The sequence below is a fragment of the Rana temporaria genome, chromosome 10 (assembly GCF_905171775.1).
Source record: "Rana temporaria chromosome 10, aRanTem1.1, whole genome shotgun sequence".
NCBI lineage: Eukaryota > Metazoa > Chordata > Amphibia > Anura > Ranidae > Rana > Rana temporaria.
Genome location: NC_053498.1, coordinates 86,704,895 through 86,730,358, shown reverse-complemented (window position 1 = coordinate 86,730,358; position 25,464 = coordinate 86,704,895). Strand labels below are relative to the sequence as shown.

General features: G+C 44.6%; 1 protein-coding gene across 1 annotated transcript in view; it reads left to right on the top strand.

The window, feature by feature from the left end:
• LOC120915285 (cytoplasmic phosphatidylinositol transfer protein 1-like) overlaps positions 1–25,464 on the top strand; it is a 176,958-nt gene that overhangs the window by 96,476 nt on the left and 55,018 nt on the right. Inside the window, exon 3 of the mRNA XM_040325664.1 lies at positions 4,609–4,697. Coding sequence (XP_040181598.1) covers positions 4,609–4,697 — 89 coding nt within the window. The remainder of the gene's footprint in view (positions 1–4,608; positions 4,698–25,464) is intronic.

Below are 25,464 nucleotides of genomic sequence, written 5' to 3'. Positions count from 1 at the left end.
TTACAGGTTGCGATCCATTCTTCCGCCTCCCTGACCTCATTTATCCTGCGTATCCACTCCTCCCTGTTTGGTATCTGTGTTTTTTCGCACAAGTGTGAACCCCGTCTAATCTTGAGTTCTTCCTCATGCTCTTTTGGAAAAGGCGAACACCAGATGTGGACATCATGGGCTCCAGATTAAACCAGAAACTAGACAAGCTTGTGGCTGCTCCTTTGACTGCTCCGCAAGATCGAGGAAAAAATGGATTATGGTGGGCTTCGTTGGTCCTAATTGGCTCAGGAGAACTTGGTACATGGACAAGCCCTTGGCTTCTTTCACATAGGCCAGACCGCTTGTCACAGGGTCCTCTGCTCCACCCAGCTTTTTAGTTTCTGGCTTTTTATAGGCATGATTGTTGAAACCAGGTTCTAATGAATAGTGGGCTTACTGGTTCTCATTCCCACCTTTCTCAAGGATAGCAAAGGGCTACTTTGGCTGGTGCGAGACCAGGAATCTCAACTGTAAGATATAGAGGTTCTCTTTTTATATGCAGTGGTTTTTTACTTGCTGCAGTTGCACATCCTGGTTTACCTGGCAAGTTTTCAATTTATGCCAATTTTATTATGCAATTTTATTGTATAGTTTTTTTATTCATTTTTATATATTTAGGGCCCTTTCACAATGGTGCGTTTTTGCCGTGTTTTTGCGGTAAAATTGGCGCTATTAAAACGCTCATAAAACGCTCCCCATGCCCCCTCCATTGAAATGAATTAAACGCTGTAAAAACGGAGCGTTAAAATTGCGGTAAAACCCCCGCGTTTTTACCACGTTTTTAATTCATTTCAATGGAGAGGGGCATGGGGAGCGTTTTAATAGCGCTATTTTTACCGCGAAAACGCGGCAAAAACGCACCAGTGTGAAAGGGCCCATGGTGATGTGGATGAATTTAGAAATGATGTGGTGTTTTTTTTTTCTTGCCAAATCATGGAGAATGACTTGTCATAAGATTTTGCAGTACAAAATCATGTGACAAGTCGTGTAAGTGTGAAAGGGGACTTAAAGGAAAGTAAAGATAAGAAGAAAAAAGTCAGGATTAGCAGATATATACGGCAGTTATTCAAAACGGTTATAGTTACCAAGGTCTTGGTAAAGAAGTTTTGAAAATGTAGGAGAAAAAAAATGGGTCACCCAAGGATTCCATATTTTCTCAAATTTATGTATATTATCGTTAGCTATGGCATCTGTTTTCGAGAGGATCATGGCTTGATTTATTCTATTTGTCGTTTTAAAAAACATTAAGGCTCCATGCACACTGAAGCTGATAAACTGTAGTTTATTGGAGTTTTTTGTTTTTTTAAAGCCCATAAACTGAACTCTGTTAGCCTATGTGCCCATACACACCTGGGCGTTTTTTAGTGTTAATGAGCTTTGAAGTTTGTTGGCTTTTTTCTGAATGGCCAAAATTTGCTTTCAAAGTGACGTTTTTCGGCGGGAAACATTGCAAAACGGCGAAAAACGCTCAAACTCTCAAACACTGGCGCCAGCGTTTTTTTTGCGCTTTTTTTTTTTTTTTATACATTGAAAAAAAAAAAGCTACGCTGATTAAAGCTATTGCAATAACGCTAAAAACGTTGACAGGCTCCCTGCAAAGCTACTGGCTTTTTTTTTTTTTAGCTTCAGTGTGCATGGAGTCTAATGATGAAGACTTGCATTCTTTGGCAATAGTCTGCTTTGTGGCTGTGGTAATTTGTAGAAGTTTAAATTGGGTATAAGATTTGGGTAGGCTTTAAATTTATAAGCGCAATTGTCGTGTGTGTGTATATGTATATATATATTACATTACACCTTCTCTGTGCAATGGTATTGGACAGAGCGGGCCGGAACCTCCTCTTTTGGGGACCCCCATCGGCAATATTGGCTCTTTTCTTTTTGTGTGTTCCCATTGCAAGCCGCTTTCTATGGGGGTATACAGTACGTGCTCACTCCTGAGTTCCTATGGGAAGCGGAGCGGGTAGAAAAGATGGTCGTACACAGCACTGGATCTCTTCTCTCCTGTAAGATAAAAAGCTATAAAACTTTTTTTCTTATCGTCCATGGACGGACACAGCCTTCTCAAGTCTTGACAAGTGGGTTATGTTCCTGTTCATAGGAGAGGACTAGGCACAACATGTTGGATATTTAAATACATATAACAGAGTGGAACAGCCCCACCCAGGGGGCGGTCCCTCTGGACATAACCCTCCTCCCTGCAGCATGCAGTCTCAGTTTTTTTTTCTGCCTAGCAAAGGAGGACATGGCTCCCTTTTGGGCCCAGCGCCCTGAATAATTTTTTGTTTTATTTTATTTCCTTTTTGATTTTCTTTATTTAAGATTCTTCTATCAACTGCCGGCTGGGTGACAAACTGGATATATAGATCCTTGTAGTCTCCTCAGTTCGGCTAGCGAGCGTGAGCACACCATTGCTAAGGGCTGGGTCTGCCACGACATACCCCATGACTCCTGGGGTGGCCGGTGGGCTTTTTTGCTCCAGGGCCCACACATTACTAGACTGTGGTGTTGTCTCACTCACAGTGGACCGGGCCGACAGCTACTCCAATGCGGTTGTATGCCTGTCAGGAACATAACCCACTTATCAAGACTTGAGAAGGCTGTGTCCGTCCATTGACGATAAGAGAAATCCTTTTTTTTTTTTTTTTTTTTTTTCTTCAGAGAATGCATTAAAGCGGGAGTTCACCCATTTAAAAAAAAAAAAAAAAATCTCCCCTTAGCTTCCTGCTCGTTCGGTCTAGGGGAATCGGCTATTTATATTAAAATATGTGCAGTACTTACCCGTTTTCGAGCTGCATCTTCTTCCGTCGCTTCCGGGTATGGGTCTTCGGGAGCCGGCGTTCCTTCTTGAGTGACAGCCTTCCGAGAGGCTTCCGACGGTCGCATCCATCGCGTCACTCGTAGCCGAAAGAAGCCGAACGTCGGCGCGGCTCTATACTGCGCCTGCGCACCGACGTTCGGCTTCTTTCGGAAAATCGTGACGCGATGGATGCGACCGTCGGAAGCCTCTCGGAAACCTGTCAATCAAGAAGGAACGCCCATTCCCGAAGCCCATACCCGGAAGCGACGGAGAGGATGCGTCTCGTAAACGGGTAAGTACTGCACATATTTTAAAATAAATAGCCGATTCCCCTAGTAATAACGAGCAGGAATCTAAGGGGGAAAAGTGCCCTCTAAGGGTGAACCCCCGCTTTAAGGTAAAATGTTTGCCTTTTCGAATTACTTTAACAAGTGTAGGGTGATCAATTTTAACATACAACAATTAGCTGTAGACTCAGATTTAAATGTGGTTAGCCAGGATTTACAGTTCTGCAACCTTCACATGCCTATACTGCTGAGCCACAGTGTACTCTGCAACTTGGCAGGTAACCCCCCCCCCAGTAAGCTTAAGCTCCATCACACGGACTTTCTTTCCAGTGTGATAATCTGTGTGACCATGACCACGATTATGCCCAGAAAGCCCTAAAGGAGACCCTTTGGTTGCTTGTTTGCAGTTGAGGCAGAACTGGGCAATATTTAGCCTGTCTTGACACCTCAATAAGTTTTGATGGCTGATATCTCTCTGAAGACTCCTTATACTTCTCTGATAAATCTTAGTGATTACAGTCTGAATAAAGCTCTACATCGGATCCGTTACTTTAGCAAAGTATTAGGCCAGAGAGGAAGCCACAGCGTCAGAACAGTATGCAGCTGTATGAAAACAATCAGCAGGTTTCTGAAACAGATTGGATGTGACAGCAGTGAGACACTCAAGCAGCATGTGTTATGTAAAAATATTCCAAATAACGCAGACATGCAGACATTTTATAGACATTTATTGCCCCATACATGTGACTAGATAACAATTTTGTGCTTGAAAAGTTTGCAATTTTACCACGTTTAGAAAGATGGATTAAGCCAACTGTGAAAGAGAAATGAAATGCTTCTGTACACTAAATTGTAACCGCTGTGGATTTATTTAAAAGGTGTTTTATTTACAAATTACATTTATTCTAAGAATACATAAATGGATAAATCTGAATTCCGAAAAAAGGATGCTGTAATGGCAAAGTAAGATAGTCCTAATATTTATACTGTAGCATAGTGATGGCTGTAGTATAGTATAAGGCCTCATGCACACTGCACGTTAAAATAACGTTGCGAAAACGCCAGTAGCTATGCAGTCAGTTTTTCAACTTTTTAACGTTTTTTGCAATAGCATTTTAAAGTTTTTCCGCGTCAGCGTTTTTTTTTTTGTCCTTAAAATGCTGGTGAGCGATGTTTTTGAGCATTTATCTGCGTTCATCTACATTTATCAGCGTCTTTACAGCTGAAAAACATCTCTCCAGAACCCACTCATTTTGGGGGTTTTTTACTGTTCAAAAACGCCACTGCCCAAAACTGCTGATAACAGCCTATGTGTGCATGGACACGTAGGATAACATGATGGAGAGTTTAAACTGTACTTTTTTTTTTTTTTTTCTCCTTTCTTTTACGGAAATGCAAAGACATTGGGTGTCTTTTTAATGTTTATTTAGAAAAATGCTTTTGGGTAATATGTATACCGGGTTATATTAATTTTATTTTATTTTTTTTCTCCAGCAAACTGCCAACCTGGGTACGAGGATTTGTTCCAAAGATTTTCTACATCACTGAAAAGGCCTGGAATTATTATCCCTTTACAGTCACTGGTATGTTAAAATTTTATATGCAACTAAATCTAGTTTAAGTTGAGCTATAAAAAAAATTGAATTGCTCAAAAAACAGAACATTGGTTTTGAATAGGCAAAGTTGTTGTCTTCCATTTTGGACTTTAGCATTGATTCTGTTTTTGAATGTAGTTTTATTTGTATACATCTCCCTGTGCTTTCATTGTTTTCTCTTGTGGCATCTGGGGGAGGAATTCAGAGTGTGGCTCAGCCCCCTCTTTGCCGAGCTGCACTTCCACATGTCAAACTTGGTGTGCATTCCAGCACATAAACCCCCCCCCCCTTTCCCCCCCCCCCCCCCCCCCTGTGGTTCGCTTATAGCCACAATTCTCTGAAATGGACATGTTCAGTGCTATTGGAGTCTGCATCCTGGCCTTTCGTTTATCAGACAACTAAGGTTACCTAGATGTACATCTCTTCAGGCATGCATTGCTGCGGCGGCATCTAATAAAGTGCTTGTATGGCTTTCTATTGGTGCCATGATTGTCAAGCATGGAAAGGCGCTTTACACTATTTTGTGAATGTATAAAGAGCAGTATCATCCTTTGTTGTACAGTTTATCATCTCTGGCAGTTGCTGAATGTTTTTGTGTATTTTTGATTTAAGTAGTTTGCCCTGAGAGTTGAAGTGTGACGTAATTATCAGCCCATCCTCCTCACTAATTGGAGTTGGAGGATATCTGTCTAATACATGGGGGGTATGTGTGTGTGTGTGTGTGTGTATTGTACAGAAGACATTTGATCTGAAGGATAGGGGGTGCTCTCAAAACGCTTTAGGGCACTTTCACACAGGGACGTTAGCGGCGCTTTACCGCTTTGACCTAAAACGCCTCAAAGATTCTGCTTGCAGGGCCTTTTTTTTTTTACGTCCTGTAAGCACACTGCTTGAGGGCTTTTACACTGGAGTGACAGGGGCGCATTGCTGATGCTATTTATAGTGCCTGTAAAGTGCCTCTCTGTGAAAGTGGCCTTAGTGCAGGCCCTCGTGGCATCGTCTTGGCTCATCTGGTGGTGTGTGCAGTGGTTCCTTCCTTGAGATTTGTGATGAAACTATTTTGTTCAGGTCTGTGCATATATTTCTTAAATTATGTCTTGGTAATGCACAAGGCTGGTGTCCCCTCCTTGTTTTTATCTTTTTGCAAAAACTGCAAGCAAATGCCTTTTTAAATCCACTGTAAACAAATGATCTGTGTAGAACATATTTAAAGCGGAGGTTCACCCTAAAATAATTATTTACCATCCTGTCCAGCATACTTGCGTCACCTACAGTATGCTTTTTTTTTGCGCTGTATTTACCGTTTAATCCCTCAGTTTCTTTTGCGGGAAGTAGGCTTTCCTATGAAGAGGGGGACATGATTGAAGTTCGGCTATGGCGCGTCACACGTTCCGAAAATAGCCAAAATAGGATTCGGCTGTATACGGCGCCTGCGCAGTCAGCTCCTAGTCCGTGCGCAGGCGCCGTATAGCGCCGTGAAGAGCCGAGACCTAGTCCGGCTATTTTCGGAACACGTGACGCCCCATAGCCGGACGTCAATCATGTTCCCCTCTTCATAGGAACGCCTACTCCCCGCGGGAGTTTGAAACGAAACTGAAGGATTAAACGGTAAATACAGCGCAAAAAAAACTTTTTTTTTTACCATATCACTTATTGAACCATATAATTGCATATGTTTTATCGTCCAGTGCTACACTTTTATTATTTATATTTTGTTGTACCTTGTATCAAGGTTGTGGTTTAGTGGCAGGATCACCGTCAAGGATATATTTATTAATTTAGTATTATATTTTTGCACCTAGCACACATTTTTTCTTTTTATAACATGTCTCCGCTGACATCCATAGAGATGTATGGAGCGGCCGTTCCGCCGACAAAACTGACAGGTGGACCTGAACGGTTTGACCGTGTGAAAGGGGCCTAACAAGTCACATGACACTAGGGAGGAAAAATGGCTAATTGGGCCCAATTTGGACATTTTCACTTAGGAGTGTATTTGCTTTTGTTGCCAGCGGTTTAGACATTATTGGCTGTGTTGAGTTATTTTGAGGGGACAGCAAATTTACATAAGTGCCATTGCTTCAGTTTGCCCCAGTGCGCATGTGCCAATGACATCGGCACATGCAGGGGACAGGGTATATCTCCTAAACCGTGCAGGTCAGCGACTTTTTTTTTGTGTGTGTGAACAGCACTTGGATTTTTCAGAGTTTTTTTGGGTTATCCTTAACAGGTTTACCCACTTTGAAGTTCTGTCTCTACATTGGGTGAACTTGCATTTTGTGTGTTTCATGGACCGTGCATGTGTTTTTAATTGCCTCATTAGTAAGGATGTGCTCCAGCGTGTTCGCATAGTACACATGCAGAGCCTGCCAGGAAGTCTGCACTCCTGTGGTAATGGCACAGTCTAACGACACAACGTGCCGATGACTTTGGCACATGCAGACACAGGGCATATATCCTACGTTTAGGAGATATGCAGAGTAGCTACAGGCAAGCCTTAATATAGGCTTACCTGTAGCAATAATCTAATCTTACATGTAGCAAAACGTGTGTTGTAAGGGCTTACAACCACCTTAAGAGACTGTCAGTTTGTGGGCACAGTGCTTTTAACTCCTGTTAATTTCCTCTGAAATATGGTCTGACCTCAAAACCATATTCTGTTACTGTCTCAAATTAACATACCGTATTTATCGGCGTATACCGCACACTTTTTTGCCCTGAAAATCAGGGCAAAATCGTGGGTGCGCGGTATACGCCGATACCCGCTTTCCCGCGCCGAGTTTTGAACACTGCGCCGACCTATAACGAGCGCAGTACACTCGGGTATAGTCGGGCAGTCTCGGCAACTTCCGCGCTCACGTCCTGGACGTACAGGACGTCAGCGCGGGTAGCCGAGCATTGCCGACAATACACGAGTGTCAGAGCACTCTGACACTCGTGTAGTGTCGGCAATGCTCGGCTACCCGCGCTGACGTCCTGTACGTCCAGGACGTGAGCGCGGAAGTTGCCGAGACTGCCCGACTATACCCGAGTGTACTGCGCTCGGTATAGGTCGGCGCAGTGTTCAAAACTCAGCGCGGGAAACGAGCGAGGACGCCGGACCCGCCGAAGAGGACGCCGGACCCGCCGAAGAGGACGCCGGACCCGCCGAAGAGGACGCCGGACCCGCCGAAGAGGACGCCGGACCCGCCGAAGAGGACGCCGGACCCGCCGAAGAGGACGCCGGACCCGCCGAAGAGGACGCCGGACCCGCCGAAGAGGACGCAGCGCAAGACACCAAAACTGTAAGTACAAAAAAAACTTTTTTTACACAGGATTCAGGGTCACTTTAGGGGTGCGCGGTATACGCGGGAGCGCGTTATACCGCGATAAATACGGTACATGTGTTTTTTTGCTTTCCTTGCTCTTTTCTAAGTCCTGTTTTGTTGACCAATAAAATGTGTAGCAATTTTTTATGTTAAGTGTTTTGTTCATTTTTTTTTTTTTTTGCAGATGCATGCTTAATCCAAGTTTTACGCTCTCCCCCTTAACAATTTTTATGCAACAGATTTCCCAGCTGCAGCTTAACTAGGCTGATTGGCATGGCAAAACCAGAAAAAAGTGAGATTTGTCTAAAAGCTACTTTCCTGGTGCCTTCATAGTATCATATACATCAGGGATATGCAATTAGCGGACCTCCAGCTGTTGCCAAACTACAAGTCCCATCATGCCTCTGCCTCTGGGTGTCATGCTTGATGCTGTCAGTCTCGCTATGCCTCATGGGACTTGTAGTTTGGCAACAGCTGGAGGTCCGCTAATTGCATATCCCTGATATACATGGATTGGCACCAGGAAAAGAAAAAATAGAGGTAAGTATTAAATTTTCCATTTTTTAGTGCAGTGGTTCTCAGCCTCAGTCCTCAAGTCCCCCCGACAGGACATGTTTTGGGAATTTATCTGGGCTAAAATAGCTGTCCAAAATACCAAGCCATTGACTCTGATTTAAAGCACCTGTGCAAGATTAAGGTAAACCTGCAAACATGGCCTGTTAGGGGTACTTGACAGGGTCGAGAACCACTGATTTAGAGCACTGAAACTAGCTTAAGACCATCCTTATCTAATTGTGGGCATTTGAGGCAAACCAAGTGAGTCTTCTAACACCTGCTTGGCTTTTTAGGTTTGGCTTTGTGTCCCTCTTCCTCAAATTGGCTTCACTTCCTGTCACATGGCCAAACGGGAAGTGAGGGTAAACCCTACCAATATCGTTCGTTGGAGGCACACAGGTCAATCTAACTAGTGTCACCATTAGGCAAATTGCACTCTAAAATTTGCGGTGTCCCCAGCAAAGTGCTAAAAGTATCTTGGACTTTGTCAACAAATTTGAAGACAAAACTGGACAAATTTGGGAGGTGTTTTTACCCTATTAGGGGTGAAGACATCCCCAAAAAATGTTCAGTCTTAAAATCACTCTGCACTCATTTAAATTTGCAAAGACACATTCCTAAGTTCAACAGTGATCTATGTCAATGGCACATTAAGACATTGATTATAAAACACCAGTTGCCTTTCACTAGAAACATTTGTTAGTCCAGTCCTGGAAATCTGCAACTACTTTACTATTAATTTCCCTTAAAAATATGGATTCCTGCAGCTAAATGCACCAAATGCATCTAAATGCGCGAGTGCTGTGTGCGTGTGGCACATGTCTGGTTGCTGAAGCGGTGGACAGCACACAGGAATGACATCACGCCCCTCAAGGAAGTTGCTTGTACTGCTGCTAATTTCTTCCCACCACCATGCCCCACTCACTGTTCTCTGAGTAAGAGATGATTCTTATTTGCAAATGAAGATAATTTTGTCTTTTATTTTTACATGGGGTGGCCATAAATGATTTGGCCTCAAAACACACACCTACTTCCTGTGTAAAGATTCACTTCCGGGCCAATGTATATTCCTTACTGCTTGTGTGTGTGTGTGTGTGTGTGTGTGTGTGTGTGTGTGTGTGTGTGTGTGTCTATATCTATAGATGTAGGTTCTTGTGTCCACCAGCAGAGAGAAGTTGGGTAGATGCCACACTCCCAATTCTGAAGGCATAATAATGGTCTAGCACAGGGGTCTTCAAACTATGGCCCTCCAGTTGTTCAGGAACTGCAATTCCCAACATGCCTAGTCATGTCTGTGAATGTCAGTTTTACAATGCCTCATGGGACGTGTAGTTCCGCAACAGCTGGAGAGCTGTAGTTTGAAGATTCCTGATCACTCTAGCACGTCTTAAAAAAAGGTGTTTTTTCATGTGCCTTGTATAATGCTCAAGAAGTATCGTTTGGAAAATACAAGTGGGTCATGGCACATCTACATTCCAAATTTGGCACTTAAGATGGTCATGCACTATGCAATCTGATTGGCCAATCTTTGTACAACTCGATATTTAGGCAAAATGAGTAATAGGAAGACGCACTTGAACAATTCAAATTATAGGAAATCAAACGGGCTCCTGCACTTAATTGAATTTGTAATGTATTGAAAGATTTGGGTAAAAAAAGATATTTGAAGTGATAGGAATGAGATTAGCATCAAAAGGGTTAATTAACCGAGAACTTCTAATTGCCTAACAAGACATCCAATGAGATGAAATTAACCAATTGTATTGGGTGTGCGCTATTATCAATGATAAACCCGCAGTTACCCTAGCGCCAGTTGCAGTTTACATATGCGGGTATTATCGCTATTTGCGCTTCAATGTGCACCGGTTCGCACGTTGAATTAGTTGGCTTTTCCATGGGACCAATTAATGTATGAACTGGTGCAGTGCCGCCTTCTTAGTAAATCACCACCATTGTGTTGGCAGGACCACATTCAACCTTTTACTATTTTTGGACAAAGACTGCATGAAAAACATTCTATTTCCAAGTTATTACATTGAAAAGTGAATGCGATTTATATTCCTAAACATCTTGGTACAGGGCTGGCGGTATTCTTTGTAAAACTGATTGAAATTCTCTACTGAGATACCAACGTTTACATCCGAAGTCCTTGACACATGTCATCCCCAGGTCTCAGATGCTGAAAGTAAATTAAATGAAGATGAATCCTGAAAACAAAAGATGAGACATGAGGGCGAAATGAGAAATAATTTTTAAAAATATGAGCTATTCACCTAAGCTCCTTGATTTTTCTTTACCAAGTTTAGACAGACAGTGATACGAGTAAGGGTCAATTTGTTACTCAATATAATATCCTATCATCTTCAATTTGTAGGATTATCCAAAATTGATGGCAGATTAGTCTCAAATTTGTCTCAGATTTTAAAAGCATTTTATTTGATTTCATATAAAAAGAGCCCTGTATGCCCAAAGAATGAGGTCTTGAAATTAGATTTTGCAGATACACTCTCATGTCTGGTGTGTGCCCAGGTTATTTGATGTACTGACGGGTTACAATGTCTGCCATTCTCCGCTTTGTGAAAAAGTAAACTTTTTTTACCCCTATGTCTAAAAATGTTGTGCAGTGCATTAATCACTCTTGTGGTCCTTTTATTGGTGAAACACAGGAATATGATTTCTTCCAATAAGGTAATCAAATATTTAATAAGGCAATTGCTTGTCTTTCTGTGCAGGAGAAACGTAGTTTCACAACTTTGTTTTCAGGTTTGGCCTGTGTTCTCCCTTTTGAGATGTGGGGCCAATCAAGGGAAGATGCTATTGAAAATGGAAGTCATGTAGATCAACTGGAGACCTTGGCACCACTTGGTCACACCTTGTTGGTCATCTAGTCTTTTTTCTTTATCGTACATCACGGGACACAGAGCAGCATAGCCATTACATATGGGTTATATAGTGTACCTTCAGGTGATGGACACTGGCACTCTCCGACAGGAAGTTCCCTCCCTATATAACCCCCACCCATAGTGGGAGTACCTCAGTTTTTTCGCCAGTGTCTTAGGTGTTGGTGCACGTTGAAGGTTGTGCCTGCAGTTTGTCCTTGGGACCAGGGCCAGCCGACCAGGTCCGTCCAAGGTGCTTCATAGCCAAAGTGGACGGTACCCGGGCCCCAATTCGTGGATGGGGTTTTGCCTATAATGCCTCTCCTTGGAGGGCTGGACTCTGGGTTCCAGGACTGGGTTTTTTAACCTATGGATACCTGCTGCCAGTAGTGCTGTATAGGTCCAGGTGTGTGGTGTTCCTGACTTGGACCCCGGTCCCTGAAGGTCTATGACCATACCCACGGTGAAGGGGGAAGATTGGGCCTCTTGCATGAGCAATACCCTGCGGCGTGGAAAGGTAAGCGGGGGGGCCTACGGAACTTGGTTTGTCAGTGGGCTCCCCACAGGGGACTCTGGGGAAAAGCCTTTTTTTATGCCTCTGTGCATGGGCTAAAGAGAAACCACAAAGTCTGCATGACTGGATGGCTCAAACACCCAGGTATACTGTTCCTCTGGCTGGGCTAATAGACTGCTGCTGCTGCTACAAGGTGTTTTTGCTCCATGAAATGTAAAGGGGAGCATGTCAGGTTTAAATTACTTACTTCCTGATGTCTGTGTGTCTCCAGCAGCTCCCGGGCTCCTCTCCCCACATGGATTCTGCTTCCTGCTTCCTGTAGAGCGGCGTCGGGAGCGCGCGCGCGCGCACTGTTATAGGCGCCGACGCTGCGTGGAGGGGCGGGGGACGCCCAGGGAGTTCCCTCCCCTCTGTACATCAGAGGGAAAACTCTATTTAGCCTGTCAGTTTGCTGAAGGCTGTGAAGGGACACGGAGCAGCGATGCTGAGCTGAGCAGGATAGGTTTGCCTATGTTATGCTGACACAGTGACACCTAGTGGCCGTTTTTTTGTACACACCTTGCTAAAGAGCTGTTTAAGCTCATATTTTCTCTGAAAAGCCGGTGTACTAAGTAGCAGTCAGAGTACTTAGCATTTGGTACTCTCTTAGCCCAGCATTAAGGGAAGCAATATTAGGATATGATTAAGCCCTTGGGGCTCAATATTGCTATCTCTTGTTAGGTTTTGGGAAGTTTAGTTTTCTGTCTAACATTACCCTAGCCTAATTTTTTTCCTCATTTATTTAAATGTGTGTTTTTCTCCAGCTATTACAGTTAGTTGTATATTAGCGGAGTATCTCAGATTTGTTTATTATGGCTCCTAAGGGTGCAGGGAACGCTAAAAATGCTAAAGGTGTTAAAAAGCCGAAGGGTTCCCCATCGGGCTCGGAGGATATTTCCCAGAATCCACCTGCCCCTACCTCCCCGGAGGATCCGGAGGTTGCTGCCCTGGGTGAGCCATCGGGGTTGCTAGGTGCTATGGCGGGCCCTATTCAACCAACTCCTTCCTATGTAACGGAAGAGATGTTAGCCTCCACCTTGGGTGGATTTGAAAAAAGGATGGCCGCTCTTATTACGGCCTCTTTATCCGGGAAGAAGCGGGCTAGGTCCCCGTCTCCCAGGTTTGAATCTCCTGAGGAAGATGTCCTTTCCACTGAGGAATTGGAAGATACAGGAGACCAGGCTGAGGATCACCTGGACCATTTAGGTTCTGAAGATTCTACTATAGAAGAACCTTTTTCAGCTTCTCACGCAGAAAAATTGTGGGTCCAGTCCTTAACGGATATGGTGCGGTCAGCTTTTAAAATGCCTTTGCCTCAGCCTCTGGCCTCCGCTGTGTCCTCATTGGGCTCCCTAAAAGCGCCCCAAGCCAACCTGGTGTTCCCGGTCCATCCTTTATTAAAGGACCTGATATTTCAGGACTGGGTTAAGCCAGACAGGATTTTTTTGCCTCCTAAAAGGTTCGCAGTTATGTACCCTTTAGAGGAGGAGTTTTCAAGGAAATGGGCTGTCCCCACTGTTGACGCAGCCATATCATGTGTCAATAAAGCGTTAACGTGTCCGGTGGACAATATTCACATGTTCAAAGATCCTGTGGATAAAAGGCTTGAGACCTTACTGAAGGCATCCTTTGCCACAGCGGGGGCAGTGGTCCAGCCAGCTGTAGCTGCCATTGGCGTCTGCCAGGCTTTAAAAGACCAGGCCAAGCAGGCCCTAAAGGACCTTCCGGCTCAACAGGCTCAGGACTTAGCCGATCTACCTAGAGCTTTATGTTTCGCGGTAGACGCTATCAAGGATTCAATCCAACAGGCGTCCCGCCTATCCCTGTATTTGGTTCACATGAGAAGATTACTTTGGTTAAAGAACTGGTCTGCAGAAACCCCCTGCAAAAAACTCCTTACAGGATTCTCCTTTCAAGGAGAGAGATTGTTTGGAGAAGATCTTGACAAATATATTCAAAAGATCTCTAGTGGTAAGAGCACCCTTTTGCCGGTTAAGAAAAGGTTCCGAGGTCCCTCTTTTAAGCGCCCAACCTCTCCAGTTCCAGGGCCCTCATTCTCTAGGCAGTATCGACGGCCTCCTGGACGCGCAGCTGCAAACAGGCCCCAGGGGCAAGCTGCAGGGAACAAGAGACCGTGGAACCGTAAGCCGGTTAAGGCTGCCCCTAAGGCAGCCTTGTGAAGGGGCGCCCCCACTCTCTCGAGTGGGGGGAAGACTCCGGTTGTTCTCGGAGTTGTGGGGGGCCCAAGTTACCGACCAATGGGTTCTGTCCTCAGTAACTCAGGGGTACAAGCTGGAGTTTCGGGAGTTCCCCCCTCCTCACTTTCAAACGTCAAGACTTCCAGGCGACCCTCAGAGACAGGCATCGCTTCTGTCCGCCCTAGAGCGACTCCTATCTCAAGGAGTGATTATGGAAGTACCAGCAGGGGAGCAAGGACAAGGGTTTTACTCAAACCTCTTCGTTGTCCCGAAGCCAAACGGCGACGTCAGGCCTATTCTGGACCTAAAGTTATTAAACCGCTTTTTAAGAGTCCGGTCTTTTCGAATGGAGTCCATTCGTTCGGTGGTGGCCGCCCTCCAAGGAAAGGAGTTCTTGGCCTCCATCGATATAAAGGACGCATACCTGCACGTTCCGATTTTCCCAGGCCATTACAGGTATCTGCGTTTTGCCCTAAACTATCGGCATTATCAGTTCGTGGCTCTTCCGTTCGGACTAGCCACGGCCCCTCGGGTTTTTACGAAGATCCTGGCCCCCGTATTAGCCATCCTAAGGGAACAGGGCATTCTGATCATGGCCTACCTAGATGATCTTCTGGTAGTCGACCACTCAGCGGCCGGTCTAAATCGGGCAGTGTTGCTAGCAGTAAACTGCCTAGAGTCCCTGGGTTGGGTTCTAAACCGGGACAAATCGGCTTTACAGCCCACAAGAAGGTTGGAGTATCTAGGTCTGATTTTAGATACAAGACAACAACGGATCTTCCTGCCCCAGTCCAGAGTGGACTCGATAAGGGAGTTAATCCACATAGTCCTAAGCAGCACAAGGCCATCTATACGCCTCTGCATGCGCCTGTTGGGAAAGCTAGTGGCCACCTTCGAGGCAGTGCCCTATGCCCAGATCCATTCTCGGAGGCTACAGAGAGCAATTCTCACGGCCTGGGACAAAAGACTCCAGGCCTTGGATCTTCCCATTTCCCTTCCCTATGCGGTAAGGCAGAGCCTGTGTTGGTGGCTAGTCACAAAAAATCTTCTGAAAGGAAGATCGTTCAATCCCCCCTCATGCAGGATAGTAACCACGGACGCCAGCCTATCAGGTTGGGGTGCAGTCCTAGACGATTTAACCCTACAGGGGAAATGGTCAAGGGCAGAATCAGCCCTACCCATAAATGTCTTAGAGATCCGAGCAGCTCGGTTGGCTCTTTTGGGCTGGACGGAGGTTCTGCAGGGCTCCCCAGTAAGGGTACAATCCGACAATGCCACTGCCGTAGCTTATATAAACCACCAGGGTGGCACCAGGAGTCAGGCAGCCCAAAGGGAGGTAGATCGGATCTTTTCATGGGCAGAAGCCCATGTCCCCTGCATCTCAGCTATCTTTATCCCCGGGGTGGACAATTGGCAAGCGGACTTCCTCAGCCGCCAACAGATGTCCCCAGGGGAGTGGTCCCTCCATCCCGAAGTGTTCCAGGTCATTTGCCGGAAGTGGGGTACTCCGGAGGTGGACATTATGGCGTCCAGATTCAATGCCAAAGTAGCAAACTTTGTCTCTCGAACGAGGGATCCATTGGCCTGCGGGACAGATGCCTTGGTGTGTCCTTGGCATCAGTTTGCGCTAATCTATGCCTTCCCTCCAATACGGATGCTACCCCGTCTTCTTCACAGAATTCAAAGGGAACGCAAGCCAGCGATTCTAGTGGCCCCGAAGACCTTGGTACTCCTTGATAAAAAGGATGACCGTAGAGGAGCCTTGGGTCCTCCCTCTACGTCCGGACCTCCTCTCACAAGGGCCATTCTACCACCCTGCCTTACAGGCCCTAAATTTAACGGCCTGGCGGCTGAGTCCCTGATTCTCAGAAACAGAGGCCTTTCAGGGCAGGTCGTTTCTACCCTTATAAACGCAAGAAAACCAGTTTCCAGGTTAATATACTATAGGGTGTGGAAGGCCTATATTACCTGGTGTGAAACCAGGAAATGGGATCCCCGCAAATATACTATTGGGAGAATCCTGGAGTTTTTACAGTTGGGAGTGGAAAAAGGGTTGGCGGTCGGCACAATCAAGGGGCAGGTGTCTGCCTTGTCGGTCTTCTTCCAGAGATCGTTGGCTGCCCATTCCTTAATGAAATCCTTTTTACAAGGTGTTATTCGGGTGAATCCCCCGATTAAAGCTCCCCTGTATCCTTGGGATCTAAATTTGGTTCTATCGGCCTTGCAAAGCCAGCCCTTTGAGCCCTTGTCCGTGATCCCTTTGGTCCTTTTGACTAGGAAACTAGTGTTTCTGGTGGCCATGGCATCCGCCAGAAGGGTGTCGGAGTTGGCAGCCTTGTCATGTAAGGCACCTTATTTATTATTGCATAAGGACAGGGTCGTTTTGCGGCCGCTTCCGTCCTTCCTGCCTAAGGTGGTATCAAATTTTCACCTTAATCAAGATGTGATTCTTCCATCATTTTTTCCAAAGCCTTCTTCTAAGGAAGAGAGGTTACTACATTCCTTGGATGTAGTTAGAGCTGTAAAGATTTACTTGGAAGCTACAGCCCAGATTCGTAAGACGGACGTCTTATTCATTCTGCCGGAAGGGCCCAAGAAGGGCCAGGCAGCGTCTAAGGCCACTATTGCTAAGTGGATTAGGCAGACGATTATTCAGGCCTATGGCCTGAAGGGGAAGAGTCCACCCTTATCGGTTAAGGCTCATTCCACTAGAGCTATAAGTGCCTCTTGGGCAGCGTATCACCAGGTCCCTATGGCTCAGGTCTGCAGGGCAGCAACCTGGTCATCTGTCCACACATTTGCAAAATTTTATCAAATGGACGTTAGGAGGAACGCTGATTCAGCCTTTGGGCAGGCGGTACTGCGGGCCGCAGTTTAATCTCCTCTTGTCCGGTGGCACCTCTTGTTTGGGTTTTTCTGGTTGTCTCCCTCCCCTCATGGAGCATTGCTTGGGGACATCCCATATGTAATGGCTATGCTGCTCTGTGTCCCGTGATGTACGATAAAGAAAAAGGGATTTTTATTAACAGCTTACCTGTAAAATCCTTTTCTTGTAGTACATCACGGGACACAGAGCTCCCACCCCTCTTATGGGGAATTTTGGGATGCATATTGCTTGCTACAAAACTGAGGTACTCCCACTATGGGTGGGGGTTATATAGGGAGGGAACTTCCTGTCGGAGAGTGCCAGTGTCCATCACCTGAAGGTACACTATATAACCCATATGTAATGGCTATGCTGCTCTGTGTCCCGTGATGTACTACAAGAAAAGGATTTTACAGGTAAGCTGTTAATAAAAATCCCTTTTTTTATGCCAATTGTGATATTTTCACGTAGAATGGGGTTTCTGGTTTCACTTGCAGTACACAATGCATTATGGAAGGTATTGTGTCCATGTTGCCATGGTGTTTTTATTTTTATTTTTTTAATGGCAAGTATTATTCTTTGTGACCTATAATTTTTTTTTTGGTGTCTTTTTTCACTTTTTGATCCGACATGTATAGCTTTAAATCTGTGTTTTGCAGGCTCATTGATCTTTTTACTACACTGTGTGGCAAAAATATACCAGGGTTGGCTTTTCCAGTTTGCCTCACTGTTGTAGGGCTTAGATTCTTACTCTGTATTTTATCAGGTTCCCTATCATGTCTGCCTGGGGGAAATGGTACAGAATTTGGTAAACTCCAAAGTTTGTTGTGATTCATCCGCCATTGGGGTGGGATGGAGTATAATTTTTGTAGAAATATTGTTTAAAGATGCTGCAAATGGAACTTTGTTTCTCATCAAACCTACCTTTGGGAGATGGGGGTGCAGCCTGGCAGCATCAATATTTGTTAATGGTAATTGGACATATGATACGTGACATAGGGAGGATAAAGTTTTGCTCATAAGAGGTTCGTTGGATCTGATTCACATCTGCAGGGTGATTGGATCAAGAAAGTAGATGTACATTTTGTAGGTGTGGTTGTTGCACTTGAAAGTTAAAATGATTAACCGTTTTCCATTAGGTTTGTTGTCCCTTTAGCATAGACTCCTTATTTTGGATTGAATGTTAGACTGTGTGGTTGTTGGTGACTGATCATTTGGCTGATTTGTTTTACTGTTTTTACAGAAGTGTGAGCCTGTATTTGTACACTATGCTTAAAAAGGGCCTGCTTGGTGCGAAACATAACTTTTTGTTATGGGGAAATTTGGGTGACCTATAAATGCATACTCGCCTGTATGCTGCAGCTTTGGTATGATGCTGCAGCTGTCCCCTGCCAGCTCTAAGCCCAGGAACTAAGCGATCACATGACCGCTGATCATTCAGTTCTGGCAGGGGTCGAACCCACTAATTGCTTGGGCCTCTCTTCAGGCTGCTAAACTTGACGGAGGTCTAGCCTGCCCTAATCTGCAACATTTTATAGCGTCATAGCTCGCGTATGTTTGACTGGTTCCTAGAGGCCTCCTCGTCCTGCTCCACCGCTCTATTGACTGCACTGGTAGGCTCTAGGGCCTCGCTTGTTGATGGCCTACACAGGTCTGTACCCAGACACTGCTCTCGTGGCTCCCCAATATAAATCGGCGGGTTAGCCTGGCATGAGGGTAGCGGGGTGCTCACGAGTTCGGACGGGATATCTCCCAAGGCCCTCCTGTGGCAAAACCCCAACGTCTCTGTGGTGAACACGACTGGGGGTCACACACACACACCTCCCACATCTTTAACAACGATGCGTTCATCTCCTTTGAGGATTTAAAGATGCAGTGTGGAGTGACGGATGCATTTTTATACAATAATCTATTATTGCGCCATGCCGTTCGGGCACAATTTGATGGTCTGACCCAGGAGCTCGCTGAATCACCTTTGGAGGTGCTATTGTTGTACTTGGATATTGAAAAGCTGGTTACGACTATTTATTCCAGTCTGCGGGGGGTCAAACCCTTCCAGATTACTCAGCGGAAATGGGAGGTGGACATTCCGGGGCTGTCTGAGGAGCGGTGGGAGGAGGCCTCAGAGGTCTGCTTCCATGATCTTATTGGGTCTAATAATCGATATGTAAAATTTTAATTTATATACCAGTTGCACTATACTCTTGCCAGGCTGGCCCACATGGGATTTGATTCTGCTGCTTCTTGCTCTAGGTGTGGCTTCACTGAGGCCGGTTACATACATATGTTTTGGTTTTGTCCTGCTTTATCAACATTTTGGAAGGACTTGTTTTCTTTCTTTAGGACAACTTGCATTTACCCATTCCTCACACACTGGAGGTCGGGCTTCTGGGATTGCTCAAGGACTTCATAACTAAGATCCATGCTCGAAATCTGATACGCAGTTTTTTATGCTAGGAAAATAATTCTGTTACAATGAAAAAGTGCCTCTGCTCTGGATATTCAAATGTTGTTGTATTGTATGGTGAATAAGATTATACCCATCTTTAAATGCATTTATAAGGGAAGAGCCTGTCTGAAAAAGTTTACCAAGATTTGGCAACCATAGCTTGATATTGCAACTTTCTTTTGGAAAGGCACCCCGCTCTCCCAACCATAGTGGGCTATTGTCATGAGTTGAACTGGTATGTCTGGGGGTTGGTGGGTGGCGGGGCGGTTGGTTTGGTGTGTTTTGGATCTGGTTGTAGGTGGGCGGTGAGGTGAGACTGGTTGTGTGCATGTGTGTGTGTGTGTGTGTGTGTTGGATTGTATGAGTAAGGCCCATTCACACGAGGCGGACTCCGTCGATACGGAGTCAGCCTGCTCCTGCCAGCTCAGCGGATGATCTCTCCGCAGATCTCCACTGAGCCAACGAATGACAAGCTCCTCTCTGTTCACTGAGTGGGGAGGGGCTTGTCGGGCACCGCTGTGTCCTATGGAGCGATCTGATAAACGGACAGCGTGTCCGTTTGCATCAGATTTTACCCCATCCGCCATGGACGGATGGGGACGTGTCCCCATACGTCTGTTTTTAGCGGATAGGGTCGGATGTCAGCGGACATGTCTCCGCTGACATCCGGGATGCATGGAGCGGTCAAAACTGACAGGCGGACCTGAACGGTCCGTCCGTGTGAATGGGGCCTAAGACTGTAACTGCGATGCATCTCTACTGCCTATTATGCTATGACTTACTGTGGTGGGGCCCTAGGTTTTACTTTGGCTGCCCTGTCTCGCTTGTTTTGGATTTCCTCCATTGAGGATACAGGGTTTACTATAGTCTCAGGATATTATATAACCCTGATGTGATATTCTTCTGCACTGATCTATAGACGTGATGTAACCGTTAATGTGCCTAATTGATAATTGTATTTGCAGAAAATCAATAAACAAAGTAAAAAAAAAAAACCCTGACACCCAAGAGAGAGCCGACAAACTCAATGAAGCTGGTGTACTTGGCAAAAATGTTACCTTGGCTTGACAATGAAGAAATGCTAATTAAGCTGCCCTGGTCAAAAACTTTCCAATAAAATATTATGGATATACCTCTTCTTTCATAACTGTATTTAATTTGTATTTGGTCAATGCTTCAAACTTGAGGCCTTGTTTCTTCCTTTTCGTGATTTCCATTTGTTGTCACCAACATGAGTCACCCGCCACTGACAGTCAATATGGTGTCACATTAATAATAAGGTGTCTCCAATGATTGCTTGCCTAAAAGCTTAGATTGAGCAGGTGCACTGCGCCCGGAAAGCGAGGGAGGTTGACTGAAGCTTGTCATTGAACTGCCATGGAGTAAATAAGGAACAAATGTTTGCAAGACTCATTTGAATAAGAATCAACATGAGGGAGAATTGTATTCACACGAGGCTCTGTGAAAGGGTTTATTTATAGAGTGAATGCAGCATGTTCTTTGGGAGCATACAAGCATAATCTCCATTTTCAGCCTGAAAATGAAGAAACAAAAGCCTAGTATGACTCGACCAATGTAAAAGACATAAATATTACTGAGGTTTCTGTGTCCTTTTTTGCATTAATTTAAAATGCAAATCACTGCAAACTGGCTTTATAAACGCTATTGGGGTGCTACACATGCACGCCCCTCAATTGTATTTGGAATCATCAAACCTTATAAAAACCAAGGCTGCCATTGCTTGCCTCATTTTGAAAATTTTATTTACATGGCTTTTCATTTTGGCATTTAACACTTATGGGGGTTATTTACAAAACGAATTGGCTTCCAGATTGTATTGCCAAAGCTTAATTTAACAAGATGAAATTAGAAGCTGATTGGCTACCATGCACAGCTGCCCCAGATTCTGAGCGTTCCAGTTTTGGTAAGTCTATAAATTTTTTAGTCGCTAACCTGGAGCGAATATGCAGAGCAGGAACATCGGAAGAGACCTTCTCTTCATGCCTTTGTCAGAAGGGTCAATATGGGTGCCAGGATATTACCATTTGCAGAGAAAGAGGTTAGCAATGGCAGCCTCCCGTTTTTTTTTTTTTTGTCTCAGAAAAATGTCTGCTAATCTGAAACTTGGAGAGAAGCTCACAACGGGGGTTTTCTGCTAGAGGTATTATGCATACAGCAAAGCTTTCACTGGGTTTAAGGCAACTTTTGATAAGCTTTTAAAGCCCCATCCAGGTTCTATTTGAGATTACACAGATCATAATTGTAGTGCTGCCTGTCACTTTAGGCAAGCTACTATCTAACACTACATGATGGAAGCCAGTTGAAGCCTGCTAGCTGCTTGTTTAAAATATCAGTTGGCACTCCCAGTATAATGTTTCAAAAAGATTCCCAAACTGGATCTGAAGGACAAACAAATCTGCCAAAAACTTGCTGAAAATGTAACAATGCTCTTGTAGAGATTTCTGTACACATTGCTCTTGGTTTGGAGACACTGGGGTTTGAAGTGATTTAGAAATAAACAGGATGTAGAAGGCGACCTTCAATGATGATATGGAAGAATTGCATAGGAGTATTTCATACTTGCCACTGTCTAGCAGGTGTTGCATGCTAGTTTTTTTGTTTTTTAACCTTTTATTGCATCTTGTCTAGCTAGAATGCATAGATTTATAGCTTTATTTTTATATAGAAAAGATGACAAGTGAAGTAGGCTTTTGTCTGCTAAAGCTGGCCATAGAGTGAAATTTGGACAGTTCTGCAGGAATTGTGTGTGTGTGTGGGGTTCCTGTCTGACAAAAGTTGGTCTTTAGATGGGAATGTGTATTCTGACACTGTTCGAAAACAATGCCTCACCAGTGGTATTTTCTCCATCCATCTCGTTTGTGTGGATGGAGGAATCCAATTTATAAAAAAAAAAATTCCCCCATCTGCTTCAGAGTCCCAATTGACATACTGACCATTTTTTTGAGTAAAACCCACAGATATAGTTAAATAAGGAAGCCTTGGCCATTAATGTACTTCTATGTACCATTCTTCCTACTAGAGCTGCACGATTCTGGCCAAAATGAGAATCACGATTTTGTAGCTTAGAATAAAGATCACAATTCTCACGATTCTCGTGGCATAAAATCTTTCACACTATACAAAATTAATTTGGGCTAACTTTACTGGTTTTTTTTGTTGTTTTTTTTTTTAATCCATTTGAAAGACCACTGCGCAAATACAATGTGACATAAAATATTGCAACAACCACCATATTGTCTAGGGTCTCTACTAAAATTTTTTTTATAATGTTTGGGGGTTCTAAGTAATTTTCTAGGGGGGAAAAAAATTATTTCAACTTGAAAACTGTCAGAAAAAGGTTTAGTGTTTTAAGTGGTTAAACGTTCCTAATTTGCATACAGAAGTCTATTCCTTTGATGTAAAAGACAAATTGATACAATGTTTAGACTTGACATTCCACTGATAAAGAATGTTGTAAAACTTGGCAGACTGTCCAGACTTTGACAGCAGAGAGAAAATTCTCTGCATACCAAAGATCAGGAAACACTTTGTCAAGATCGCAACGGGAAAAAATTGTGAACGATTCTTGGCGATTAATTGTGCAGCTCTACTTCCTACCTCCCAGGGCATGTCGGTGTGGTAGTAAAGTGCTGTAGAAGATGTAATGGATTCAGTATTTTCAACCCTTGATTTACTCTGGCAGCCTTAGCTAATTATGCATCCCTTTTTCTTTTATATTGCTTTACATATCTTTCACAAAGGATGTTACAGTTTATAGCTAATGCAAGCATATGTGCCCCTGACACATTTAAATCGCCACACATTGCACAAAGGAATGCAAACTTCACGGCACATTCCAATGTCCATATCATCTGTATTATATCAAAAGTTAACAATTCTGCATCAATATTGGTGCTTCAAGTTTCTGTGAAGGCCATTGAGATAATGAACATTTTAATATACTTTTCAAGCTTTTTTTTTTTTTTTTTTTTTATTCAAGTAAATCACTGGCATATGCACACAAGAAAACAATGTCGCCAACATGTGATGTACAGCCAGAATACCAAATCACACACCACATATACATTTTAGAATGCAACTAATGCACAACAATGTCTTCTAAACCAAGTAGGCTCAAAATTAACATCAACAAATCTAGCATAGCATAATACACATCACATGGAAAATAAAGTAGTAAAATTATACAAATTTAAATATAAAGACTATAGGCTGCCCTTCTTCCACCAATAAAAAGACGATGTGATTTTTTTATTGATGGAAGGGCATTTACAGGTATGTGTGTGATATATATATATTTTTTTTATACTTTCTTTATCGTACATCACGGGACACAGAGCGGCATATTCATTACTATATGGGTTATATGGAGTACCTTCAGGTGATGGACACTGGCAATCTCAAAAACAGGAAGTGTCCCTCCCTATATAACCCCCTCCCATAGGAGGAGTACCTCAGTTTTTACGCCAGTGTCTTAGGTGTTGGTCATGGTTTAGCTTGCCTCCACATCCTTGGGATTAAGGTGGGCTAACCGGTTCTGTCCAAAGGCCTCAGTGCTAAAGTGGTCAGTAACCGGACCCCAAACCATTGGGGTATAGCCCATAATGCTTTCTGTCACAGAGAGCTGGACTCTGGGCCCAGAACTTAGAAACCTTTGGGGGCCTAATGTTTCTGTTGCCAGGGTGCTATATGGGCCCAGGACAGTGGATCCTTCATAGGAACCCAGGGTCTGAAGGTCTAGACGCCCCACAGAGATGGGGGAAGATTGGACCTCTTGCTGTGCAAAGTCCTGCGGCATGGAGCAGGTAAGTGAAGGGGAAACTTGCGGAACTTGGTTCGCAGCAGGTTTTTTCTGGGGGAAGGTCACAGTGGGACATGCCTATGGTTTATGCGCTGCATCTGGCAAGGTGAGTCACATATCTTAGGATAGGATGACTCTGTATGTATATATTCCCCATAATCGTGACCTCCCTGGTAGTATTGCAACTGGTGCTAGAAAGCATTGAAAAAGGGCCTGTGTGTATAGTGACAATTCTCTCTAAGAGAAGCCCCTGGGAATCTACTGAGGTTTCTTATGTAAAAGGGAGTGAATGCTCCTACCTGCAAGCCTGCTCAGAGAGGTCCAGGCGGTTGCTGCAGGAAAAAATGCCGCTCTGTGGATCCTGGCCTGGACGGCAGGATCAGCCTCTGACCTCCTCGTGTGGTTCCCCCCCCCCCTCCGCGGGCGCGCGCGTCCCCGTGATATGGGCGCAATTTCGCGCCGTTTTCTGACAGGGGAAGGGCGGGCCTGTAGGTAAAAGGAAGGGGCGGCCCTTCCAAAAAGTTCCCAGCTCAGTGAAGTGTTGGAACTGAGAGAGGAAGGACCAGAGCGGCAGAGTGGGGCGCCGAGGACACACAGTGGCCAAAGAAGAGTATTACAGTCTTCAAAAAGACTCTTTTACCCTAGAGATGGGGTTTCTTTTTCAGCAGTTTTTTTTGGCAAATACTACTAAAGGGGGACAGAATGGTTTTTCTTTCTTTGATTTAAAAAAAAAACCAAATTAATAAGGAAGGCATTTTTTCCCCCAGAAAGGTTTTTGGGCAACGACTATTTATTTTCCCAAACACCGTTAAGTAGCGGGCGTACCTCGGTATTGTACCATGGCATCTGGTTCAGAGGGTACAAGAGGTGGGGATTCCCCCAGAGGGTCTGAGGTCTCGGACAAAGTCATACCGCTACTTTCCCCAGAGGGAGCCTTGGTGGGACCATCGAGATCTGGGGCTGGAGCTGGCACGGGTCAGTCCAACCCTAGGGTGGTCACGGACAGTAACTCTACTGTCCACCTAGAGAGGTGGACAGTAACTCTACTGTCCACCTCTCTAAAGGAGATGGAAAAAAGAATGGAAAAAATGATAGCCAAGGCTATGCGGGGCAAAAAACGGAATAGAT